This window comes from Scyliorhinus torazame, chromosome 4 (genome assembly GCF_047496885.1).
Source record: "Scyliorhinus torazame isolate Kashiwa2021f chromosome 4, sScyTor2.1, whole genome shotgun sequence".
In the NCBI taxonomy this organism is placed as follows: domain Eukaryota; kingdom Metazoa; phylum Chordata; class Chondrichthyes; order Carcharhiniformes; family Scyliorhinidae; genus Scyliorhinus; species Scyliorhinus torazame.
In genome coordinates, this window is record NC_092710.1 from 114,091,606 (window position 1) to 114,116,007 (window position 24,402).

Consider the following 24,402-nt stretch of genomic DNA (forward strand, 5'->3'; position numbering starts at 1 on the left):
ACCCATCCCCTTCTTAACCTAACCTGGTCCGCCACCTTCAGGTGTGTCTCTTGGAGCATAGCCACGTCTGCCTTCAGTCCCTTCAAGTGCGCGAACACTCGAGCCCTCTTCACCGGCCCATTCAGGCCCCTCACGTTCCACGTTATCAGCCGTATTGGAGGGGCTCTCACCCCCCCAACCCCCCCCCCCTCTCACCCCCCTACTAGCCATCTCCTTTTCTGGGCCAGTCCCGTGTCCACGTCTCCCTCACCCTCCAGTCCCCCAGCCGGGGGACCACCGTCCCGACCACCTCTTCTGTGTCCCATTCCCTTTCAGCCAGTGCAGCCAGCAGCAACCCTTCCCCCTCCCCCCCCCCACTAGATCCCTGTCTAGCTTTTTTGCTCCCCCCATATCACTCCCGTAAGTCAGCTGACACCTGCTGACCCCGCCATCCCTTTGACCCCCCCGTGTGGGAGTCTCCTCATCAATTTACGTTCCTTCGTTCCCCTTCCCGCCTTTCTTCCCGCACGCGGGAAAAAAAACCCGCGCTTTCCAAAGCCTGCCCCGTCATCTCTGGCACAGCTCCTGTCGCGGCCTAGTCTCTCTCCCCCAGCCCATATAACATTTCCTGCGCGTGATTGACCCCCTATATACAACAACCATCATACTCCAACCCTCAAACACCCCCCACCCTCACAAACCCTCAGCTAGAGTCCAACTTTTCAGTTTGTATTAAGGTCCACGCCTCTTCAGGCGTTTCGAAGTAGTAGTGTTGGTCCTTGTATGTAACCCACAGTCGCGCTGGCTGCAGCATTCCAAATTTCACTCCTTTCCGATGCAGCACCGCTTTGGCCCGGTTGAAACCCGCTCTCCGCTTGGCAACCTCCGTGCTCCAGTCCGGGTATATTCGGATCTCTGCATTGTCCCACTTGCTGCTCCGCTCCTTCTTGGCCCATTTCAGGACCCTCTCTCTGTCCGTAAACCGGTGAAATCTCGCCACCATCGCCCTTGGCGGCTAAGTTGCCTTGGGCTTCCTCGCCAGCACCCGGTGCGCCCCTTCCAACTCCAGCAATCTCGGGGGGGCCTCCGCGCCCATCAGCGCCCCGATCATTGTGCCCGCATATGCCGCGCCGTTAGCCCCCTCCACTCCTTCTGGGAGACCCAGGATCCTCAGATTATTCCTCCGCGACCTGTTCTCCAGGTCTTCGAGTCTTCCCGCCCACGTCTTGTGTAGCGCCTCGTGCCGATCCACTTTCACCGCCAGGCCCAAGAGCTCGTCCTCATTCTCACTCACTTTGTCCTGGATCTCCTGGACCTTCACCTCATGGGCTTTCTGGGTTGCCCCCAGTCCTTCAATTATTGCCAACATAGGTGCCACCATCTCCTTACGCAGCTCCTCGAAGCAGCGCTTGATGAATTCTTGCATCTCCTCTTTGTCCCCGGCCACCGCCATTTTGCTTGTTTCCCTCTCTTCTCCCGCTACTCCAGTGCCACTTTTTTGGCCGATTCACTGCGGGTCCGGTCGATACAAGTTAGTAGGGGACCTCTCTCCTCTCTTCCCCACGGGTTGGCTGTGAAAAAAGTTCCGTTGGGGCTCTTCTATCGAGCCCGAAAGTCCGTGTTCACGGGAGCTGCCGAATCGTGCGGCTTAGCTCCGCATAGCCGCAACCGGAAGTCCCTATCTTTCTTCTTTTAAGACACTATTTAAAACCCACCTCTTTGACAAAGCTTTTGGTCATCTGATCTAATATTTCCTGATGTGACTCAATGTCATATTTTGTTTTACAATGCTTCCATGAAGCATCTTGAAATGTTTTATTACATTAAAGTGCTATATAAATATGTGCTGATGTGTTTAAGTTTGCTCACCCCAGCTACATAGTATTAAGGAATAAATTTAACTATGTAAATATCACATAAAGAATACCATTTTATTTGCAACTACAATATAAAACATATGCTGTTGTCTTCGCAGGATGCTCATAGGGGCCACATATAAAGCTCTCCGATTAATGTTCCTATATCTCAAGTTGTTGACACTGACAGATCTTGGGAGTTCTGGTTTAGGATTACCAATGAGTCATTTTTCATTTCTCCAAGGGCACAAAATTTAAAAAATACTTAGGAGCTAATAAAAACTATAAGTACAGTAAAAATTTGTTTCTTATGCCTCAAAGACCAAATTATTGAAATATCCCAGCATTAGACTGTTATGAACAAGACTAGCTTTTCCTCAATAAAATGTTAAGAAATTATGAAAGGAAACAGAGTGTGGTGGTGAACGGCAGTTTATTGGACTGAGGGAAGGAGATTCCTTTGGGCATGGTACTAGGACCGCTGCTTTTTCTTGATCAGACCTCAGCCACATTTTCAAAATTTGCTGACGACATCAAACTTTAAAGTATTGTGAACTGTGAGGAGGATAGTGATAGGCTTCAAAAGTACATACAGGCAGGTGCAATGCGTGGCTAGGTGACATATATAATGAGGCTTCTGGATGCAAATCATAAAACCAGGGCTCTGGAGGGAGGAGTCAGGTGAAGGGATATTTAGAAATTTAAAAGAAAAGCCAAGGTAAGCTTGGCAGTGCAGTGTCGCGATTTGGGTAAAGACAAGCAAACAGAGTGGGACAGGAATAGACAGAGTTTAACGATGATCGTGCATTTGTGAATAAAGTCCTTGCAAACAATAGTTTAAAAAAGTAAAATTAAAGACTCTTTATCTGAATGTACAAAAAATTCACAATAAGATAGATGAACTAACAGCACAAATAGAGATAAATGCTTTAAATCTAATCGTCATTCCAGAGATAGGAGTACACAATGAACAAGGTTGCAAAATAGATATTCCAGCGTACACAACATTTTGAAAAGACACACAGAATGGAAAAGGAGGTTCCCATGACAGGGATGTGCTGAGCGAATGCAGGAAAGGTGGCTCTCCTCGGGGATTCAGAAAATTGGCACTTATAACACAAAAATAAGCCACTGGCATCCCTCACCCCCAACAAGACCACCACAGCAACCGAGAAATGTCCGGAAATAACTCCTGGACCCGTAAACATAGTAGAATCAGCAAAAGCCTAGAGAGGAAGAACGGGATGTCGGGAGTACGCGAGACGAGTCAGAGCTGGCTGGGTCACCAGGGCTCATGCCGGACGACCCACCGACAAGCGAGTGGATGAAACTCCTGACTCAGGAGCTACTAAAACACAGGGACGCCACCAAGCTCAAAATGATGGCAACAGCAAAGGCAGCGGTCGCAGATGCCCTGGTCCCCTTCAAAGTGGCGCTAGAAAAGACAGAGCAACGGTTAGAGGCACAGGAAGAGACAATCAGAGACCTGGAGAAAGCAGCGACCGAATCGCCTCCTTGGAGACAGAAATGGCACAGTTGGTGGTAACGCAAGGGACCCCCCCCCCTTTCCTGATATAGTCACCTGGATCATCAGGGGTCTTAACGGCCCAGTGAAAAGATCCACAGTCTTCGCCCATCTGAAATGTCTGAGGGTGATCTTCTCTTTCTCCTGGTGACTCACCAGTTGGAGAAGGACCAACTGTGGGTAAGAAAGAGCTGGGTGGGTCAGGCGTACCAATCTAAGGCGAGGGGGGTAGCCATACCAGCAAACAAGAGGACAGCCTTCATGGCGACAATGACGGTTAAATGAATGACAGGAAACATGAGGAAAATGCCTTTTATTTTTAAATGTGTGGTGGAGGCAAATTCAATTATGGCTTTCAAAAGGGAATTCGATAATTATCTGCAGTTGGAAAAAATGCAGGGCTCGGGGAGAGAGCAGAAATGGCACTAGTGGAGTTGTTCTTGTAGAGAGTTGGGATGGAGAGAGCCAAATGGTCTCCTTCTGTGGTGTAACATTCTGTGATTCTATATTTGATAGGATATATACAGAGAAGGTATTTACATTTGTGGGGGCGTCCAAAATATATGACGGTCACCAATAAACCCAACAGGGAATTCAGGAGAAACATATTCACTCATCAAGTGGTGAGAATGTGGAATTTGCTACCACATGGGGTAGTTGAGGTGAATAGTATAGATGTAATTAAGGGTATGCTAAATTATTATGTACAGGAGAAAAAAATAACAGGGTATGTTGATACAATGAGATGAAACAAATAGAGTAGGAGCATACTGGCACAGAACAATTGGACTAAATTTTACGCTATAGAACTATTTAATTGCATATCTGAATAATTTTTGTAAACTTAAACACAATTCATCTTGCCATCCATTTTGCAGATGAGGAGCAGCCATATCACTTCCATGCCTCCACAACTAATGTTGTTTAATCAGACTTCTCGGTGTTGGAAGCCAGCTGCCTAATGAAGCTCACCCTTTCAATTTTCTCCAGAAATTCATAAAACTGTGTAAGCACAGAAATAGGCTATTTGGTCCATCATGTATGTGCTGGCTCTTTGACAGGAGTTTCCCATTAGTTCACTCATGTGCACTTTTCTTTCCAATATATACAACTTTCTTTTGAAATTCACTTTTGAATTTGCTCTCCACACAAAAATTGTGTTCCAATTAGAATATTACAAAAATTAGAAATAGATGAACCGTCCCAAGGCTGACAAAGTGCAAACAAATGTAACACAAAAATTAATGCAAAAGATAGGGTGAAAGGGTAATTATGGGAGTTTGTGGATCGATTGTCATTCAGTCAGAATGGCCGAGTGGTCTAAGGTGCCAGACTTTTTTTTAAACAATTTTAATGAGGTATTTTTGGCATTACAAACAGCAATAGTATAAAAACAATGTACAGAGAACAATAAACATAGTGCAAACACCGACTCCCATCTCTCCAAGACCTGCCTATTTAACCCCCTATTCAACGCTACCCTAGCCCCCCCACACCGCCGACGATTAATTCTCAGCGAAGAAGTCAATGAATGGTTGCCACCTCCGGGCGAACCCTAACAAAGACCCTCTCAAGGCGAACTTAATCTTCTCTAGGTCGAGAATGCTCGGCAGGTCGGTTAACCAGGTCTCCGACTTCAGGGGCTTTGAGTCCCTCCAAGCTAATAATATCCGTCTCCGGGCTACCAGGGAGGCAAAGGCCAGAACATCTGCCTCTTTCTCCTCCTGGACTCCCGGATCTTCCGACACCCCAAAGATCGCCACATGTGGACTCATTGCCACCCTTGTTTTCAATACTCTGGACATGATGTCCGCAAACCCCTGCCAATATCCCCTAAGCTTTGGACAGGCCCAGAACATGTGGACATGGTTCGCTGGTCCTCCCGCACCTTGAATTGGATCAAGCGGAGCCTTGTGCATGTAGTGGTCGCGTTGACTCTGCTCAACGCGTCCGCCCATACACCATCCTCCATCTCACCACCAAGCTCCTCCTCCCACTTTCGCCTCAGCTCCTCGGTCTGCGTCTCCTCCGCCCCCATAAGTTCTTTGTAAATGTCCGAGGCGCTCCCCTCTCCCACCCATCCCCTACACACTACCCTATCCTGGATCCCCCTTAGTGGAAGAAGTGGGAAGGATGATACCTGCCTGCGCAGGAAGACCCGCACCTGCAAATATCTGAATTTGTTCCCTCTTGCCAACCCAAACTTCTTCTCCAGCGCCCTCATGCTGGGGAAGCTTCCTTCCAGGAACAGGTCCCCCATCCTCTTAATTTCCGCCCTTCGCCAAACTTGAAACCCCCCATCCAAGCTCCCTGGAGCAAACCGATGGTTGTCACATATCGGGGACCAAACCGATGCTACCACTGCTCCAACATACCTCCTCCACTGACCCCAGATCCTAAGCCGCCACCACCACAGGGCTGGTGGAGTATCTCGCCGGCGGGAACGGCAGAGGTGCCATTATCAGCACCCCCAAGCTGTTGCCCCTACATGAAGCTGCCTCCATCCGCTCCCAAACCGACCCTGCCCCCACCACCCATTTCCTAATCATAGCAATGTTGGCCGCCCAGTAGTAATTACTGAAATTTGGCAGGGCAAGCCCACCCTCCCCCCGATTCCTCTCGAGCATCACCTTCTTCACTCGTGGGGACTTACCCGCCTAGACAAAGCCCAGGATGATTTTGTTAACCCTCTTAAAAAAGGGATGAAAATTGGGAGGCATTGGAATACAAATAAAAATCTTGGTTAGACCGTCATCTTAACCGTCTGCACCCTCCCAGCCAGCGACAGCGTATCCCATCTCCGAAACGTGCCCCTCATCTGCTCAACCAACCAGGACAAGTTCAACTTGTGTAACCGGCTCCAGTACCTAAAACTGTCCCCCACTAACCTAAACGATAACTCCCCCAGCCGACCCTCCTGTCCCCTTGCCTGGACTACAAACATCTCGCTCTTTGTCATATTCAGTTTGTATCCCGAAAACCGGCCAAATTCTCCCAAAGTCGCCAGGATTTCACCCATCCCTGCCCCTGGATCTGCTACATACAAGAGCAGGTAGGCCGTCTGCGTACAGCGAGAACCTATGCTCCCACCACCGAACCAGCCCTTTCCAGCCCCTTGAAGCTCTCAGAGCAACTGCCAGCGGCTCTATAGCTAATGCAAATAGCAGTGGGGAAAGGGGGCATCCCTGTCTTGTCCCCCGGTCCAGTCTAAAATAGTCCAGGTCACCCTCTTCGTCCTTACACTAGCCTCTGGGGCCTGATACAACAGCCTAACCCAGTCGTTAAAGCCCCTACCGAACCCAAAACGCCCCAACACCTCCTATAGATAGTCCCATTCCACCCGGTCAAACACCTTCTCCGCCTCCATGGCCACAACTACCTCAACCTCCCTACTCTCCGGAGGCATCATAATCACGTTGAACAGCCTCCTTATATTGACCACCAACTGCCTGCCATTGACAAACCCAGTTTGATCCTCCATAATCACCTCCGGCACACAATCATCAACCCTGGAGGCCCAAACCGTGGCCAGCAGCTTGGCGTCCACATTAAGCAGTGAGATCGGCCTATAAGACCCACATAGCTCCGGGTTCTTGTCCCGCTTCAATATTAACAAAATAGTCGCCTGTGACATCGTCGGGGGCAGCACCCTCTATCCCTCGCCTCATTAAAAACCTTGATCAGCAACAGCCCTAATATCCCCGAGAATTTCTTGTAGAATTCCACCGGGTACCCGTCGGGCCCCGGGGCTTTACCCGACTGCATTGCCTTCAAGCCCTCCCCTATTTCTTTGGCCCTAATCGGGGTCCCCAGCCCATCCACCAGCTCCCTGCCCACCCTTAGGAAGGTCAGTCCGTCCAAAAAGCGTCTCACCCCTTGGGCCCTGCGGGGTGTTCCGAGCGATAGAGTCTACTGTAAAAGTCCCTAAACACCCTGTTTCGCCCCACCGAGTCCCCTACCAAATTCTCATCCCCATCAACCACCCTCTCTATTCCCCCGGCCGCCTCCCTCTTCCTAAGCTGCTGTGCCAACATTCTGCTGGCCTTCTCCCCATGTTCGTAAAACGCACCCCTCGCCTTTCTAAGCTGCTCCACTGCCTTGCCTGTTGTCAGCACCCCAGACTCAGCCTGCAGCCTCCGACGTTCCCTTAAAAGCTCTACCCCCAGGGTCGCTGCATACCTCCTATCTATCTGTAGGATCTCCTGAACCAGCCGATCCGTCTCTGCCCTATCTGTCCTGTCCCTATGAGCCTGGATCGAAATCAGTTCCCCTCTCACCACTGCCTTCAGCGCCTTCCAGACCACCGCTGCTGAGACTTCCCCTGTGTCGTTGACCTGCAGGTAGTTCTGCATGCACTTCCTTACTCTCTCGCACACCGCCTCGTCCGCCAACAAGCCCACGTCCAATCTCCATCGCAGGCGCTGGAAGCTCTCCTCACCAACCTGCAGTTCCACCCAATGTGGGGCATGATCCGAAATAGTGATGGCCGAGTACCCCGTGTCCACCACCCCCGCCAGCAGATCCCTACTCAAAATGAAAAAAATCAAACCGGGAATAAACCTTATGCACATGCGAATAAAAAGAAAACTCCCTCCCCATCGGCTGCCTAAACCTCCATGGGTCGAGCCCCCCCCCCCCCCCCCCCCCCCCCCACCTGCTCCATGAACCCTATCAGTTCCTTTGCCATTGCTGGCACCCTCCCCGTTTTCGAACACGACCGGTCCAGGCCGGGGTCGATGACAGTATTAAAATCCCCTCCCATCACCAGCTTATGCGAGTCCAGGTCAGTTATCTTCCCTAGTACCCTCTTTATGAATTCTACATCGTCCCAGTTTGGCGCGTACATGTTAACCAAGACTACCTTCCTCCCCTCCAGATTACCGCTCACCCCCCCGCCCCCATCCGAGGCTATACTGCCCACCTGAAATTTCACCCGCTTATTGATTAAAATCGCCACACCTCTAGTCTTGGTGTCCAGCCCCGAATGAAAGACCTGACTGACCCAGCCCTTCCTAAGCCTAACTTGATCCGCCACTTTCAGGTGTGTCTCCTGCAACATCACCACGTTGGCCTTCAGAACCCTCAGATGCATGAACACCCGTGCCCTCTTGACCGGCCCATTCAACCCTCTAACATTCCAGGTGATCAGCCTGGGGGGGGGGGGGGGGGCACTCCTGGGCCCGCCTCCAGCCCATCGCGCCTCCATCGGCCCGCCTCCTGGCAGCCCTCACCCCCGACCTCCTCTCTGTCCCGAAACCCAAGTCCCCCCTCCCCCCCTAGCAAAACCACTCCGCAACCTAACCCCTGCCATATACCCCCAAGTCCCAAGTCCCCCCTCCCCCCAATGTGTTTCCGTTGACTAGCTCACCCAGCTAGCCTGGTGGCTCTCGCCTCCGGTGCCAAGAAGTCTCACACCTATTGTTCCCTACTCCCCCCCCCCCTCGAAACCACTTCCCTCATCAAACCAACCCCAGACAATCTCCCAATTACCATAGGAGGCAGCCCAAAACAAAAAACCCACAGAGAACCCCCCCAATAGTACAAAACAAAGTAATAAAAAGTAAAAAGCCCCCACCAGCCACCCCCACCAAAATAAGGTGCCAGACGTAAGCAGTTTTGTTCATTGACATTGAGGACTTGGTGATTTCTGGTCCCTTTCTAGGGTGGCGGGTTCAAATCCCACTCGGTCAGAAGGCAAAGGATAGCAGTAGAAGGGTGTTTTTCTGAATGGAAGGTTGTGACTAGTGGTGTTCCACAGGGATCTGTGCTCGGGCCTCTGTTGTTTGTAGTATACATAAACGATTTGGAGGAAAATGTAGCCGGTCTGATTAGTAAGTTCGCGGATGATTAGTAAGTTCGCGGATGACACCAAGGTCAGTGGAGTGGCAGATAGTGTTGAGGATTGTCAGAAGATACAGCAGGACATAGATAGGTTGGAGACTTGGGCAGAGAAATGTCAAATAGAGTTTAATCCGGACAATGTGAGGTAATGCATTTTGGTAGGTTTAACATCGAGGGGACATATGCCGTAATTAGCAAAACTCTTAGGAATATAGAAAGTCAGAGAGATCTGGACGTGCAGGTCCACAGATCTTTAAAGGTGGCAACACAAGTGGACACGGTAGTCAAGAAAGCACACGGAATGCTTGCCTTCATTGGACAGGACATCGAGTATAAAAACTGGCAAGTCATGCTACAGTTGTATAGAAGCTTGGTATGGCCGCACCTGGAATATTGCACACAAATCTGGTCATCACACTATCAGAAGGATGTGGAGGCTTTGGAGAAGATGCACAAGAGGTTTACCAGGATGTTGCTTGGTCTGGAGGGTGTTAGCTATGTGGAGAGGCTGAATAGACTCCGACGGTTTTCATTAGAAAGACGGAGGTTGAGGGGCCAACTAATAGAGGCCTACAAGATTATGAGGGGCATGGATAGAGTGGATGGGCAGGCACTCTTTCCCAGGGTGGAGGGATCAGTCACCAAGGGGCATAGGTTTAAGGTCCGTGGGGCAAAGTTTAGAGGAGACGTGCGAGGCAGGTTTTTAATGCAGAGGGTGGTGAGTGCCTGGAACAGGTTACCAGGAGAGGTTGTGGAAGCAGATACATTAACGGTGTTCAAAAGGCACTTGACAAACACATGGATTGGATGGGTATAGAGGGATATGGCACAAGGAAGTGTTGTGGGTTTTGGCAAACATTGGTATTATGACCAGTACAGGCTTGGAGGGCCAAAGGGCCTGTTCCTGTGCTGTATTATTCTTTGTTCTTAGTTGTCAGAACAACTAAATTAACTGAGGGTATTGCTAAATCCAAGATAGTATATTTCACCTTGCAGCAACATAATGAGTACATGAATAATCAAAAAGATTGATGGTATCCAAATTACCACATGGTGTGAGGATTTTTAGAATTGGGCTATGAATGTGAACATTTATCCATGGATTAGAATTATAGCACATATATTGGTCTTTGTTCAATAACAGATCATTCTGTTTCTGCGCTTTATATACAACAATGTGCAAATAAAATGCATCAACGACAGCCCTCTGTAACTGAACTCGAGCTACAACCGCTACAAGTTTCAAAAATCGCAATGGGATATTTTTTAAAATCATCTCAACTGAATGAATTACAAAAATGAATGATTTTGATTGTAAAATGCTGTCGCAATTTGTATTTTAAAGTGGGACGGCTGCAGGCCTCAGGCCTACACCCGGCTCATCCCCACTACTTTGAGCATTCTTTCTTTTGAGATAGAACATAGAACATAGAATGATACAGCGCTGTACAGGCCCTTCGGCCCACGATGTCGCACCGAAACAAAAGCCATCTAACCTACACGATGCCATTATCATCCATATGCTTATCCAATAAACTTTTAAATGCCCTCAATGTTGGCGAGTTCATAGGCATTCCACGGCCTCACCACTCTTTGCGTAAAGAACCTACCTCTGACCTCTGTCCTATATCTATTACCCCTCAGTTTAAAGCTATGTCCCCTCGTGCCAGCCATATCCATCCGCGGGAAAAGGCTCTCACTGACTCAAAGTCAAAGGCTTTTGTTTCGGTGCAACATCGTGGGCCGAAGGGCCTGTACAGCGCTGTATCATTCTATGTTCTATCTCAAAAGAAAGAATGCTCAAAGTAGTGGGGATGAGCCGGGTGTAGGCCTGAGGCCTGCAGCCGTCCCACTTTAAAATACAAATTGCGACAGCATTTTACAATCAAAATCATTCATTTTTGTAATTCATTCAGTTGTCCACCCTATCTAACCCCCTGATCATTTTGTATGCCTCTATTAAGTCTCCTCTTAACCTTCTTCTCTCCAACGAAAACAACCTCAAGTCCATCAGCCTTTCCTCATAAGATTTTCCCTCCATACCAGGCAACATCCTGGTAAATCTCCTCTGCACCCGTTCCAAAGCCTCCACGTCCTTCCTATAATGCGTATATAGCATAGTGGTTAGCACTATGGCTTCACAGCACCAGGGTCCCAGGTTCGATTCCCGGCTTGGGTCACTGTCTGTGCAGAATCTGCATGTTCTCCCCGTGTCTGCGTGGGTTTCCTCCAGGTGCTCCGGTTTCTTGTCACAAGTCCCAAAAGACCTGCTGTTAGGTGAATTGGACATTCTGAATTCTCCCTCTGTGTACCCGAACAGGCCCCAGAATGTAGCGCCTAGGGGATTTTCACAGTAACTTCATTGCCATGTAAGCATACTTAATAAAGATTATTATATTATTATATAATCCAATTCCCTTTTGAATACCTCGATTGAACCTGCCTGCACCATCCTCTCAGTGAGTTTGTTCCAGACTCCAACCACCTTCTGGGTGAAATGTTACCCATGATGCCATTAAAATCTAAAAAAAAATCTTTCTCTTTCTTGAATTCTTGCCTTCCAGAGCCTTCTGTGGTAGAGACCTCCACAGGTTCACTACCCTGAGTGAAGAAACTTTTCCTCATCTCAGTCATAAATGGTCGACAGCATAACCTGAGACTGTGTTTTCAAGTTCTAAATTCCTCATCCAGGTTTAAGGTTATGCTCCTCTTGTACTCTTTTGTCACTTTATAGTAACTTGCTCCAGGCATCAGCAGTCACATACTGTCCATCATTCCATATGCACACCTTTTTCATAAGTCGTATACAGAAAGGCACTTGTGTAAAACCTGGAGTCAACCATCAAGAGTTAATTATGAATTAAAGAAAAATTAAGCTAAAGGTAAGGACTAACATCATACCTCAGGATTATTAATCAGTGGAACTGACCAACACCTAATGCAGTAAACAAACAACCCCAGTGAAGCATCCAAAAGGGAGTTTCTGATAGAGAGCAGAACAATAAAGGTGTGTATTATCACAATAATTTTAAGAAAAGTTCCGTTAGAAACTGGATAACTGCAAGTTATACAGAGTGAACACCTTTACTTTATTTGTGCTACTCATTAGGTTCTTAAATAAACTTTTTCCCTCTTGTTGTTGAACAACTGGAAATCATTATATAATTGTTACTCTTTTCAAATATAGAGTTCAACTTTCAATCCAGAATTTAATATTGATAGCAACAAACCAAAAAAAAAAGTCGGGAAAAACCTGTGCTTTAGACCAGATCTTCCAATCGAGTAACAATTCAGACAGGAGCTTCACATCCTGGATTACAGCACTGGATTCTGTATCAATCTCAAATTGACCCATGGTTTCATTAAAGTTAAGAATTGGAGCACTGCAGCATCCATCGAGTAAAGCCTGAAATATATTTTTTAAAAGCAAAAATTTAGCAAATCTACATACAACTGTCTATGACCACAACTGACAACTTAGAAAATTAAAAATTTTCTGCTTATTATAACATAATCGGATTTTTGTTTAAACAGAGGATATAACATAGGTTTGAAGGCAATAAGTGAACTAAACCAGATAACTGTTTCTTTATTCTGAGAATGTATGCATGTATTTAATGAAGTCAGTTCATAATTTGTTCCATATAGTACTTAAGAGAACAGAATGGCATCCTGGAATCGGTAATACGCTAAAACATCTACTGACCATTTTGGGGGGTCAAAATAATTTGGGAACATTCTGGTTCCAGGAGTGTCCTGTCTCGTTGAAAGAGAGGCCTTGAGCACTGGGTTGTTGTCCACTGTAATGCTTTAGAGAAGGGCAGTTAATTTACAGGTAAATTGTTCTGCTTGTCCCTCAGTTTGTAATGTTTTTCATCTCCCCCTCTATTCTTATGAGTAAAATTTCACATTTCCTGACTTCCTCTTACTCTCTGCCCATCTGTCAACTTTATTGCTCTCGAACTCTCTCTTTTCTTTTTTTATAAAAGTATTGCTTTCTCCCTTCCTCTTAATTCCATTATGTATTGATTGAATTTTACTCTTAAATTCTTTTGTAAGGCATAGGATATGAATTAAAGTGACAATCAATAGAGGGCAGCACAGTGGCACCGAGGACCCAGGTTCAATCCTGGCCCCGGGTCACTGTTCATGTGGAGCTTGCACATTCTCCCAGTGTCTGTGTGGGTCTCACCCCCACAACCCAAAGATGTGCAGGGTAGGTGGATTGGCCACGCTAAATTGCCCCTTACTTGGAAAACAAAATTTAAATAAATTTTTTAAAAGTGACAGTCAATATGCCCTGGCTCAAAAGAGGTCCAAGGTGAAGACAGGGAATAACCATGCAGATACTGCTGCAACATATGCAGGTGAGAGAGAAATTAGTACCCAAAACCTGGGCTGGGGGGAAGTAGCACCAGGAGTTGAGCTGAAAATCCCTCAGGAAAAAGATGGAATGAATTTTGTTACTGCAGCCCAGTGTTTATGGACACATATGGAACTGCAGTAAGAAGCATGTGTTAAAGAGAAACTGTGACTGGAGAAAGGAGGTGGAAAGCAAAATGAGGGGTTGGAGTGGAAACAGAGCTAGAAAAGGCGGTGGGGGAGACAGGGAAACTTACTGATCAGGGCATATCAGGCATACCAGTGCTAACTTTCACTTGTAACAAAAAGGGAATAGAGGTAAGCCACGTGGACTGAGCCTGAGCAATAACATGGGTAAAGTGACCATCTTTACCAGACTATGTCTGCCATTTAATAGCATTTTAATAAAAATACTGTTGAACTAGTCAAACAAAACAGTGCAGCAAGAATATAGATGTAGAGAATAGTACATACCTTTAAGATGTGAAAACCTACAATACATTTCATTTTGATGAGCACTTGGTGAATCATAGCATAGCCATGACAGCTCTCCATTTCCTGAATTCTCTGCTGGTTATACTTTGTCAAAGTAAGTACAACTTTCAGTGCTAGAGCTTGTGTCTTTTCACAATCACTAATCTCAACAGACTGAAAAGAAAGTACAAATATTTTATAATTTTCCAAACAGAATGGTTACAGGTAATTCGTGAATAATTTTTAATTAGTAAAATAAATGGCAACACACTTGTTCTCCAAATAACAAAATGTTATCCTGTGGGTAGCCAAACCATATATTGCAGGATGACCTGGATTCAATGCCTAATCTTTGCTACAATGGTTATGCTGGATGCTGGCAGTGACGTGCAATTGAGCATGCATGTATAGTGTACAGGTATCACATACACTGAGTAGGGACAGCTGTCACAGGCATGATGAGCCAAATGGCCCCCTTCTATGCAAGATTCAAAAAATTGCATCATGCAATTTAACCAGCCTAGCCAAGCTCAGTTCTACCCCAATGATAGGGTGCCCTGCATTCAGAAGTTGAAATCCTAGGTAGGGTTTTCCCTTTCTAGCACCAGGTACTGAGTCAAACAGTCCACAGTGATTCCATCCAAAATCCACTATATTCACACAGATTGGGAGCTGGTTCAAAAATGGGTAATGCATTAATCAACTGTGCTCTAAGGTGCTCATCCTATTTTATAATTAAATTGACGAACACCTATTGCTAAATAACACAAAAATAACCATCTCATACTCTGGCAAAGAGGAAGATGAATGCACCAGTTCCTCCAACTTTATGCAGGATACGTTGAAGTTCTTGATGCTCCAAAGGCTGCAGGTTCTTCAGTTGCTGGGGCTTCATCACATTGCTTTGGATATCCTTTAAGCTGAATGGTCTTTGTGATGTTACAGTTCTTGTTTGACCCTTGAGCCGAATAACTGGCTCATAGATTGTATATTGAGCAGGACATCTTGGGTTGTAAACAATAGCAAGATTATCCTGCAAAAAAATCATAGCCATCAAGCTTTTGTGTGAAATACAAATTAATGTTTTCTCTGTCAAACAAAAATTGAAGTGTACAGATAGGGCATTGATCTACTGCTAGAAGGTTTCCACGGGAGTGTCCTTGCAACTTTTTTTTTTAAATGGTCATTCAAACCCCTTCCCCTTGCTATCTCTCATTTCCACCTTCAACAGTCTCAAAACCTGCTACAAATGGCACTGAGCATTGTGCAATCATCAACATCAGCAAACATTCCCACTTCTGAACTTATGATGCAGGGAAGGTCACTGATGAAGCAACTGAAGATGGTTAGATCGAGGACATTACCCTGAGAAACTCCTGCAGTGATGTTCTGGGACTGCAATGACTGACCTCCAACATCAATTATCTTTCTTTGTTGTGGAGATGCTGGCATTGGACTGGGGTGAGCACAGTAAGATGTTTTACAAGACCAGGTTAAAGTCCAACAGGTTTGTTTCAATGTCACTAGCTTTCGGAGCGCTATCTTTACTGTCTGCACTCGACCAGCCAGCGAAAGCACATCCCACCTCTTGAAGTCAGCCTTCAACTGCTCCACCAGCCGAGTCAAATTTAACTCGTGGAACTGCACCCAACCCCGCATCACCTGGATGCCTAGGTATCTAAAACGTGGAACTTGACGGCAACTCCCCACCTCCTCTTCTGCCCTCTAGCCTCAATCGGGAACACCTTGCTCTTTCCCATGTACAACTTGGACCCGGAGATTCGGCCAAAGTCCTGTAAAATCCCCATTATGCCCCAAATGCTACCCAATGGGCCCGAAATATTTAACAACAGGTCGTCCGGGTACAGCAAAACCCTGTGCTCAAGGTCCCACCCCCACCCCACACAATCTCTTTCTAATCTCGCAACGCTCTAAGCACCATTGCCAATGGCTCTATAGCGAGGAGAGCGGGCACCCCTCCATCGTTCCATGCTGCAGCCCGAAATATCCCAAACTCACCCAGTTCGTCTGCACATTTGCAACCAGTGCTTTGTACAGTAACCAGACCCAGTCCGCAAACCCATGATCAAATCCGAACCACCCCAATATCTCCCACAAATATTCCTACTCCACCCGGTCGAAAGCCTTCTCCCTCCATCACCACTACCACCTCCACCTCCTGTCCCTCTGGAGGCATCATAATCACATTAAGCAGCCTCCTCACATTTGCTGACAACTGTCTCCCTTTCACAAACCCCGTTTGGTCCTCGCCTATCACCCCCGGGATGCAGACCTCAATTCGCAAAGCCAACACCTTCACCAGCACTTGGCGTCCACGTTCAATAGCGATATTGGATGGTACGATCCACACTGCTCTGGTTTTTTGTCTTTTTTCAATGTCAAAGAGATGGATGCCTGCGATAGTGTAGGAGGGAGTTCCCCCCCTCTCCCTAGAATCATTGTATGGCCTCACCAGTAGTGGCCCCAGGTCCACCCCAAACCTTCTATAAAATTCCACCGGGAACCCATCCGGGTCTGGGACCTTTCCTGCCTGCATCGCTCCCATACTCTCCATCACCTCCCTCAACCCGATAGGGGCCTCCAATCCCTGAACCAATTCCTCGTCCACCCTGGAAAACTCCAACCCATCAGGAACCGCCGCATTCCCTCTCCCCGATGGCCAGGGGCTCCGACTAATCCTGTAAAAAGCCTCAACACCCCAGTCAACCCCAGCAGGTCCAACACCACCCTTCCCATCTCGTCCTTTGCTCTGCCAATCTCCCTCACAACCTCCTGTTTCCTCAGCTGGTGGGCCAGCATCCTGCTCACCTTCTCACCACACTAAAACTGCCCCTCTGGCCCTCCGCAGATTCCCCACTGCCTTCCTGGTTGATACTAATCCGTATGCCATCTGGAGCCTCTGCCTCTCCTTCAACAACTCCGCCTCCGGAGCCTCTGAAAAACTTCTGTCCACCCTCAAAATTTCTTCTACCAGCCTTGCCATCTTTGCCTGTTCTGCCTTCTCCCTATGCGCCCGAATTGAAATAAACTCCCCCCTGACCCACCGCCTTGAGTGCCTCCAACAGTGTGGCTGGCTGTCGTGACCTTCCCCCATGTCATTGAGCTCCATATACCCCCAGATGGCAGCCCTCACCCGCTCGCACACCTCCTCATCCGCCAATAACCCCACATCCAAGCTGCGCTGCCCCCCACCACCCCTCCCCAAGTCCATTCTCAAATCCACCCAGTGCGGCGTGTGGTCATTGACCATGATCACCGAATCGACCACCCCAGCCAACAACGCCCTGTCCACCACAGAAAACTTAATCCGGGAGTATACCCGGTGCACATGGGAAAAATATGAGATTTCCTTCACCCTGGCCTCCCAAACTTCCACGGGTCCACCCCACCCATACGCTCCATAAACCTCTTCAGTTCCTTCGCTACTGCCGACACCTTCCCCGACCTTGGGCTCGACCGGTCCAAGCTTGCCCCTCCCCAAAATGATCAACCAGTGCGAGTCCCAGTCAGCAATCTCCCCTAGAACGCGCCTCATGAAATCTACATTATCCCAACTTGGGGCATAAACGTTTACCAAGACCACCAGCATCCCCTCCTGGTTCTCACTCTTCATCACGGACCTCCCCTTCTGGATCTGCCACAATGCTACCCACTTCGAACGCCACCTGCTTATTCACCAGAACCTCCATCCACCTTGTCTTCAAGCCCAGTCCGGAGTGAAACACCCATCCTTTCCTCAACCTTGTTTGTCTGGTCCCCTATCTTTAGGTGCGTCTCCAGCAAAAAGGCCACGTCCGCCTTCAGACTCCTCAGGTGCAGGAACACATGTGACCGTTTGACCGGCCCATTCAGCCCCCTCACGTTCCACGTGACCAGCATGGTTGGGGGGCGCCCCGCCCGCCCCCCCTTCCCTGCCGATCAACCATATCCCTTTTAGGGCCGGCCATCGGTCCGTGTCACGTGACCCTTCCTGTCCACTGTCATCGATCCTTTTCCAACTGCGCCACCGGAAACGTACTCTTGTCAGCAATCCTTCCCCACCAACCACCTCCCAAACCGTCCACGCTCCCCCAAAAAGCAGAAAAGGTGAACTCACTCTAGATAATCCTCCCACGGAGGGACATGCCCTCCAAACACCCCACCATCAAAACCAAAAGAACATTTCAAGGGGAAAAGTTTCCCCAAGAACAAAGAAACCTCCTCACAAACTCCTACAAAGTTCAATGTCCTCTTTCTCCTGCCAGTCCATTATCCTTCATAAGCTCCATCACCTCCTCTGGTGTGCCAAAATAATACTCAGTCACTCCGAACAGTCACATGGAGGCAAGCCGGGCATAGCAACCCGAACTTCATCCCCTTCTTGAAGAGGACAGCCTTGACCCGAAGAGACTCGGCCCTCCTCTTCGCCAGTTCCGCACCCAGGTCTTGATACACCCCGCAGCTCGTTCCCTTTCCAGGTGCACTTCCTCGTCTGCCTTGCCCACCGAAGAATCTTCTCTTTATCCAGGAAGCGGTGCAACCGCACCACCATTCCCTTTGCCGTTCGCCTGCTTGCGGCCTCCTCATCAGCGCCTTGTGCGCTCGGCGGACCTCCAGGGGCCGATCAAAGGCCCCCTCCCCATCAACTGCTCCAACATTTTCACCACATACGTGCCGGCCTCTGCACCTTCCATGCCTTCGGGCATCGCCACAATCCTCAAATTCTGTCTTCTGGAGCGGTTCTCCACATCCTCCATCTTCTCCTTCAGCCTCTTCTGGGTCTCCCGCATCATAAGAACATAAGAACTAGGAACAGGAGTAGGCCATCTGACCCCTCAAGCCTGCTCCGCCATTTAATGAGATCATGGCTGATCTTTGTAGACTCAGCTCCACTCTCCGGCCCGTACATCATATCCCCGAATCCCTTTATTCTTTAGAAAGGTATCTATCTTTTTCTGAAAAATGTTTAATGAAGGAGCCTCAACTGCTTCACTGGGCAAGGAATTCCAGAGATTCACAACCCTTTGGGTGAAGAAGTTCCTCCTACACTCCATCCTAAATCTACTTCCCCTTATTTTGAGGCTATGCCCCCTAGTTCTGCTTTCCCCGACTAGTGGAAACAACCTGCCCGCATCTATCCTATCTATTCCCTTCATAATTTTATATGTTTCAATAAGATCCCCCCGCATCCTTCTAAACTCCAATGAGTACAGTCCCAGTCTACTCAACCTCTCGTCATAATCTAATCCCCTCAACTGTGGGATTAACCAAATGAATCTCCTCTGCACTCCCTCCAGTGCCAATATGTCCTTTCTCACGTAAGGAGACCAAAACTGAACACAATACTCCAGATGCGGCCTCACCAACACCCTATACAATTGCAGCATATCCTCCCTAGTCGAACTCCATCCCTCTAGCAATGAAAGACAAAACTCGATTAGCCTTCTTAATCACCTGTTGCACCTGCACACCAACTTTTTGCGACTCGTGCACCAGCACACCCAGGTCCCTCTGCACAACAGCAGGTTTTAGCATCTTCCCGTTTAAATAATAATCCATTCTGCTGTTATTCCTCCCAAAATGGATAGCCTCACACTTGGCAACATTGAATTCCATCTGCCAGACCCTAGCCCATTCACCTAACCTATCCAAATCCTTCTGCAGACTTCCGGTATCCTCTGCACTTTTTGCTTTACCACTCATCTTAGTGTCGTCTGCAAACTTTGACACATTGCACTTGGTCCCCAACTCCAAATCGTCTATGTAAATTGTGAACAACTGCGGTCCCAACACTGATCCTTGAGGGACCCCACTAGTTACAGGTTGCCAACCAGAGAAACACCCATTTATCCCCACTCTCTGCTTTCTGTTAGTTAACCAATCCTCTACCCATGCTACCACTTTACCCTCAATGCCATGCATCTTTAGTTTATGCAGCAACCTTTGGTGTGGCACCTTGTCAAAAGCTTTCTGGGAATCCAGATATACCACATCCATTGGCTCCCCGTTATCTACTGCACTGGTAACGTCCTCAAAAAATTCTACCAAATTAGTCAGACACAACCTACCCTTTGTGAACCCATGCTGCGTCTGCCCAATGGGACAATTTCCCTCCAGGTGCCCCGCTATTTCCTCCTTAATGATAGATTCCAGCATTTTCCCTACAACCGAAGTTAAGCTTACCGGCCTATAATTACCCGCTTTCTGCCGACCTCCTTTTTTAAACAGTGGTGTCACGTTTGCTACTTTCCAATCCTCTGGGACCACCCCAGCGTCTAGTGAATTTTGATAAATTATCTCTAGTGCGTTTACAATTTCCCTAGCCATCTCTTTTAACACTCTGGGATGCATCCCATCAGGGCCAGGAGACTTGTCTACCTTTAGCCCCATTAGCTTGCCCAATACTGCCTCCTTAGTGATTATAATCATCTCAAGGTCCTCACCTATCATATCTTTATTTCCATCAGGCACTGTCATGTTATTTGTGTCCTCCACTGTGAAGACTGACCCAAAAAACCTGTTCAGCTCCTCAGCCATTTCCCCGTCTCCTATTATTAAATCTCCCTTCTCATCTTCCAAAGGACCAATATTTACCTTAGCCACTCTTTTTTGTCTTATATATTTGTAGAAGCTTTTACTATCTGCTTTTATGTTCTGAGCCAGTTTACTTTCATAGTCTACCTTACTCTTCTTTATGGCTTTTTTAGTAGCTTTCTGTTGTCCCCTAAAGACTTCCCAGTCCTCTAGTCTCCCACTAATTTTTGCCACTTTGTATGTTTTTTCCTTCAATTTGATACTCTCCCTCACCTCCTTAGATATCCACGGTCGATTTTTCCCCTTTCTACCGTCTTTCTTTTTTGTCGGTATGAACCTTTTCTGAACACTGTGAAAGATCGCTTGGAAGGTTCTCCACTGTTCCTCAACTGCTTCACCATGAAGTCTTTACTCCCTGTCTACCTTAGCTAGTTCTTCTCTCATCCCATTGTAATCGCCTTTGTTTAAGCACAAAACACTAGTGTTTGATTTTACCTTGTCATCCTCCAACTGTATTTTAAATTCCACCATATTATGGTCGCCCCTTCCAAGAGGATCCCGAATTATGAGATCATTAATCAATCCTGCCTCATTACACAGGACCAGATCTAGGACCGCTTGTTCCCTTGTAGGTTCCATTACATACTGTTCCAGGAAATTATCCCGGGCACATTCTATAAACTCCTCCTCAAGGCTGCCTTTACCAACCTGGTTAAACCAATCGACATGCAGATTAAAATCTCCCATGATAACCGCTGTACCATTTCTACATGCATCCGTTATTTCTTTGCTTATTGCCTGCCCTACCATCCTGTTACTATTTGGTGGCCTATAGACTACTCCTATCAGTGACCTTTTCGCCTTACTATTCCTGATTTCCACCCAAATTGATTTCACCTTGTCCTCCATAGCACCAATATCATCCCTTACTATTGCCCGGATGCCATCCTTAAACAACAAAGCTACACCACCGCCCTTACCGTCCATTCTATCCTTTCGTATAGTCTGATACCCTTGGATATTTAACTCCCAGTCGTGACCATCTTTTAACCATGTTTCAGTAATGGCCACTAAATCATAGTCATTCACGATGATTTGCGCCATCAACTCATTTACCTTATTTTGCATACTACGAGCATTCAGGTAAAGTACACTTATGCTGTTTTTTATGTCTTTGTTATGAATCCTAACACCTTGATCAGTAACTTTTCGCAATTTATTTTTCCTCTTACCCTTTCTCCTAATTTTCCTTGTCTTTGAACCCATATCTCGACATAATAACCTGTCACGTAACCTGCTGCCTTGATTTCCATTAACCATTATACTGTCCATAGCTTTACACTTCCCTTCCCCCCAACTTGTTAGTTTAAAGTCCTTGTGACCAACCTATTTATCCTATTCGCTAGAACACTGGTCCCAGAATGGTTCAGGTGAAGACCGTCCCAACGGTACAGGTCCCACCTGCCCCAGTACTGATGCCAATGCCCCATGAAATGGAATCCCTCTTTCCCGCACCACTCCTTTAGCCACGTGTTAACTTCCCTAATTTTCTCAACCCTATGCCAATTGGCACGTGGCTCGGGTAGTAATCCAGAGATTATAACCCTGGAGGACCTGTTCTTTAATTTAGTCCCTAGTGTTTGATAATCCCCAAACAGGTCCTCTTTCCTAGTCTTACCTATGTTGTAAGTCCCAACGTGAACCACAACAACTGGATCCTCCCCCTCCCTCTCCAAAATCCTTTCAAGCCGATCAGAGATGTCCCTCACCCTGGCACCGGGCAGGCAACATACCATGCGGGACTCTCGATCTGGCTTACAAAGGATGCCATCAATCCCCCTAATTACAGAATCCCCTACAACTACCACTTGTCTTTTTGCTTCCCCCTCTTGAATGGCTTCCTGTACCACGGTGCAGTGGTCAGTCAACGCATCCTCCCTACAGCCCTCTTACTCATCCACACAGGGAGCAAGTACCTCATACCTGTTGGACAAGGTCAAGGCCTGAGGCTCCTCAACTCCTAAACTCAGCCCCTACCTGCCTCCCTTGCAGTCACACCACTCTGTCCCTGACCACTGTCCGAATTAACAGTACTTATTCTACCGGCCCAACTCTGCCACCAATGAGGCCAGTCGTGTCCCCCATTGCCTCCTCCTCTTTCTGGATTGCTTGGCCCTGGGACTCCAGCCTCTGCTCCACACCCTGCTTTAATCGGCTCCACTACTTTGGTCAGATCCCCCAGGGCTTCCTTCCTCTGCTGGCTTAACGTAGCATTCAGAAATTCCACCAACTGCTCGATTGGCCACTGGGCGGGCAGAATGGGCCCGTTGCCCTCTGCCATCTTAACCTGTGGCACACAACGAAGACTCTCCTGTTCCAACAGTTCCTTTCTTCTCGCACCTAGTTCTTGGACCCATCCATCAGCCACACCAGAGGAGTTACACCTTCTCCAGGTACTCCTACACCTCTTTCCATCCAAAACATTGTCCTTCAGACAGGGAAAGGATGGAAAAATATCACCTTGAGCAGGAGCCACCAAATGTGCAACCGTTCACTCCATGGCCACCACAGGAAGTCTGAATCACAGCTAAATCTAACATGTAAAATGTGCTACCACATGGAGAGGTTGAGGCATATAGCATAAATGCATTTCAGGGGAAGTGAGGTGAACACACGAGAAAAAAAGGAATATAAGGATATGTTGATAAAATGATATGCAAGATGAGAGGTGGTTTATGGGCTGCATAAACACTGGTATAGAATTGAATAACTTGCTTGTGTTGTAAAGTTCTATGTATTGCCAGTCTCACATGCGGACATGTGTACATTTACAAAGAAGCACACAAAATAGCTATCAACAGTTGTGACTCTGGTTAATTTACCCTCCGCCACTCGGAAACACTGGAGGTTTAATTTAGCATCCCAATTGAGAAGAGTTCACTCAGCACATACTAGAGAGAGAACCTGGGACTTGTTGGCTTTTCAGAGGTCACCAGTTTAATTGACTGAATTATTAGGGGACTCTCAGCTAACTTTCTCACTTAGTTATGGAAACTAGTCATGGAATAATACAGCACAGAAGGCCAATCAGTCCATTATGTTTGCGTTGTGTTGAAAAAAACTATCCAGTTCATCCAATTCCCTTGCCCTTTCCCCATAGCCGTGCAACAGTTTCCTTTTCAAGTCTAAAGATGTGCAGGTTAGGTGGATTGGCCAATTGTCCATTCTAAATTGTCCTTTAGTGTCCAAACGTTATTTTGGGTTACGGGAATAGGGCGGGGCATGGGCTTGATTAGGGTGCTCTTTCGGAGGGTCAGTGAGACTCAATGAGCAGAATGGACTACATCTACACTGTAGGGATTCTATATGCTTAAATTCCCTAAAATCTGTTTTCAACATACTTTCAGATAATGCGTTATAGATCATAACAATTCACTGCATTAAAAATATTCTCATCTCCACTGGTGATATTGCAACTCTAGCCAATAGTCAAACCATAATTATACATTTAGTACACAATTTGGCTCTGGATTTAAATAAGTCAAGTATATGAACCATCTACTCACCACCAGAGGGCCAATGTCCACTTCCTTATATTTCATGAGAAATTCACTAATCTGATCACACTGTAGAATCTCCAGAGTAACATACTTAGAGTAATTTGCTTGAGGTTGTCCATATTTACAGGGCATGACAGAGGTGATGTCAGGTCCACAGACAAATAAATGATAAGCTTCCACCGGCCCTATCCTGGCACCTGTGATAAAATGCACATTTGAGTGCAAGTAAGTTATGTGCAGAAAACAGAAATATTTGCAATCCACAAAATTT

At 47.2% G+C, this 24,402-nt stretch overlaps 1 protein-coding gene across 3 annotated transcripts in view; it reads right to left on the reverse strand.

Moving 5' to 3' along the window:
• Positions 1–24,402, reverse strand: part of lyst (lysosomal trafficking regulator) — a 482,598-nt gene that overhangs the window by 182,404 nt on the left and 275,792 nt on the right. For all 3 annotated transcript variants that reach the window (XM_072498518.1, XM_072498516.1, XM_072498517.1), the window contains 4 exons: positions 24,138–24,328; positions 14,825–15,070; positions 14,038–14,211; positions 12,455–12,607 (listed from right to left, as the gene is read on the reverse strand). In XM_072498518.1, the coding sequence (XP_072354619.1) occupies positions 12,455–12,607; positions 14,038–14,211; positions 14,825–15,070; positions 24,138–24,328 (764 nt within the window). The remainder of the gene's footprint in view (positions 1–12,454; positions 12,608–14,037; positions 14,212–14,824; positions 15,071–24,137; positions 24,329–24,402) is intronic.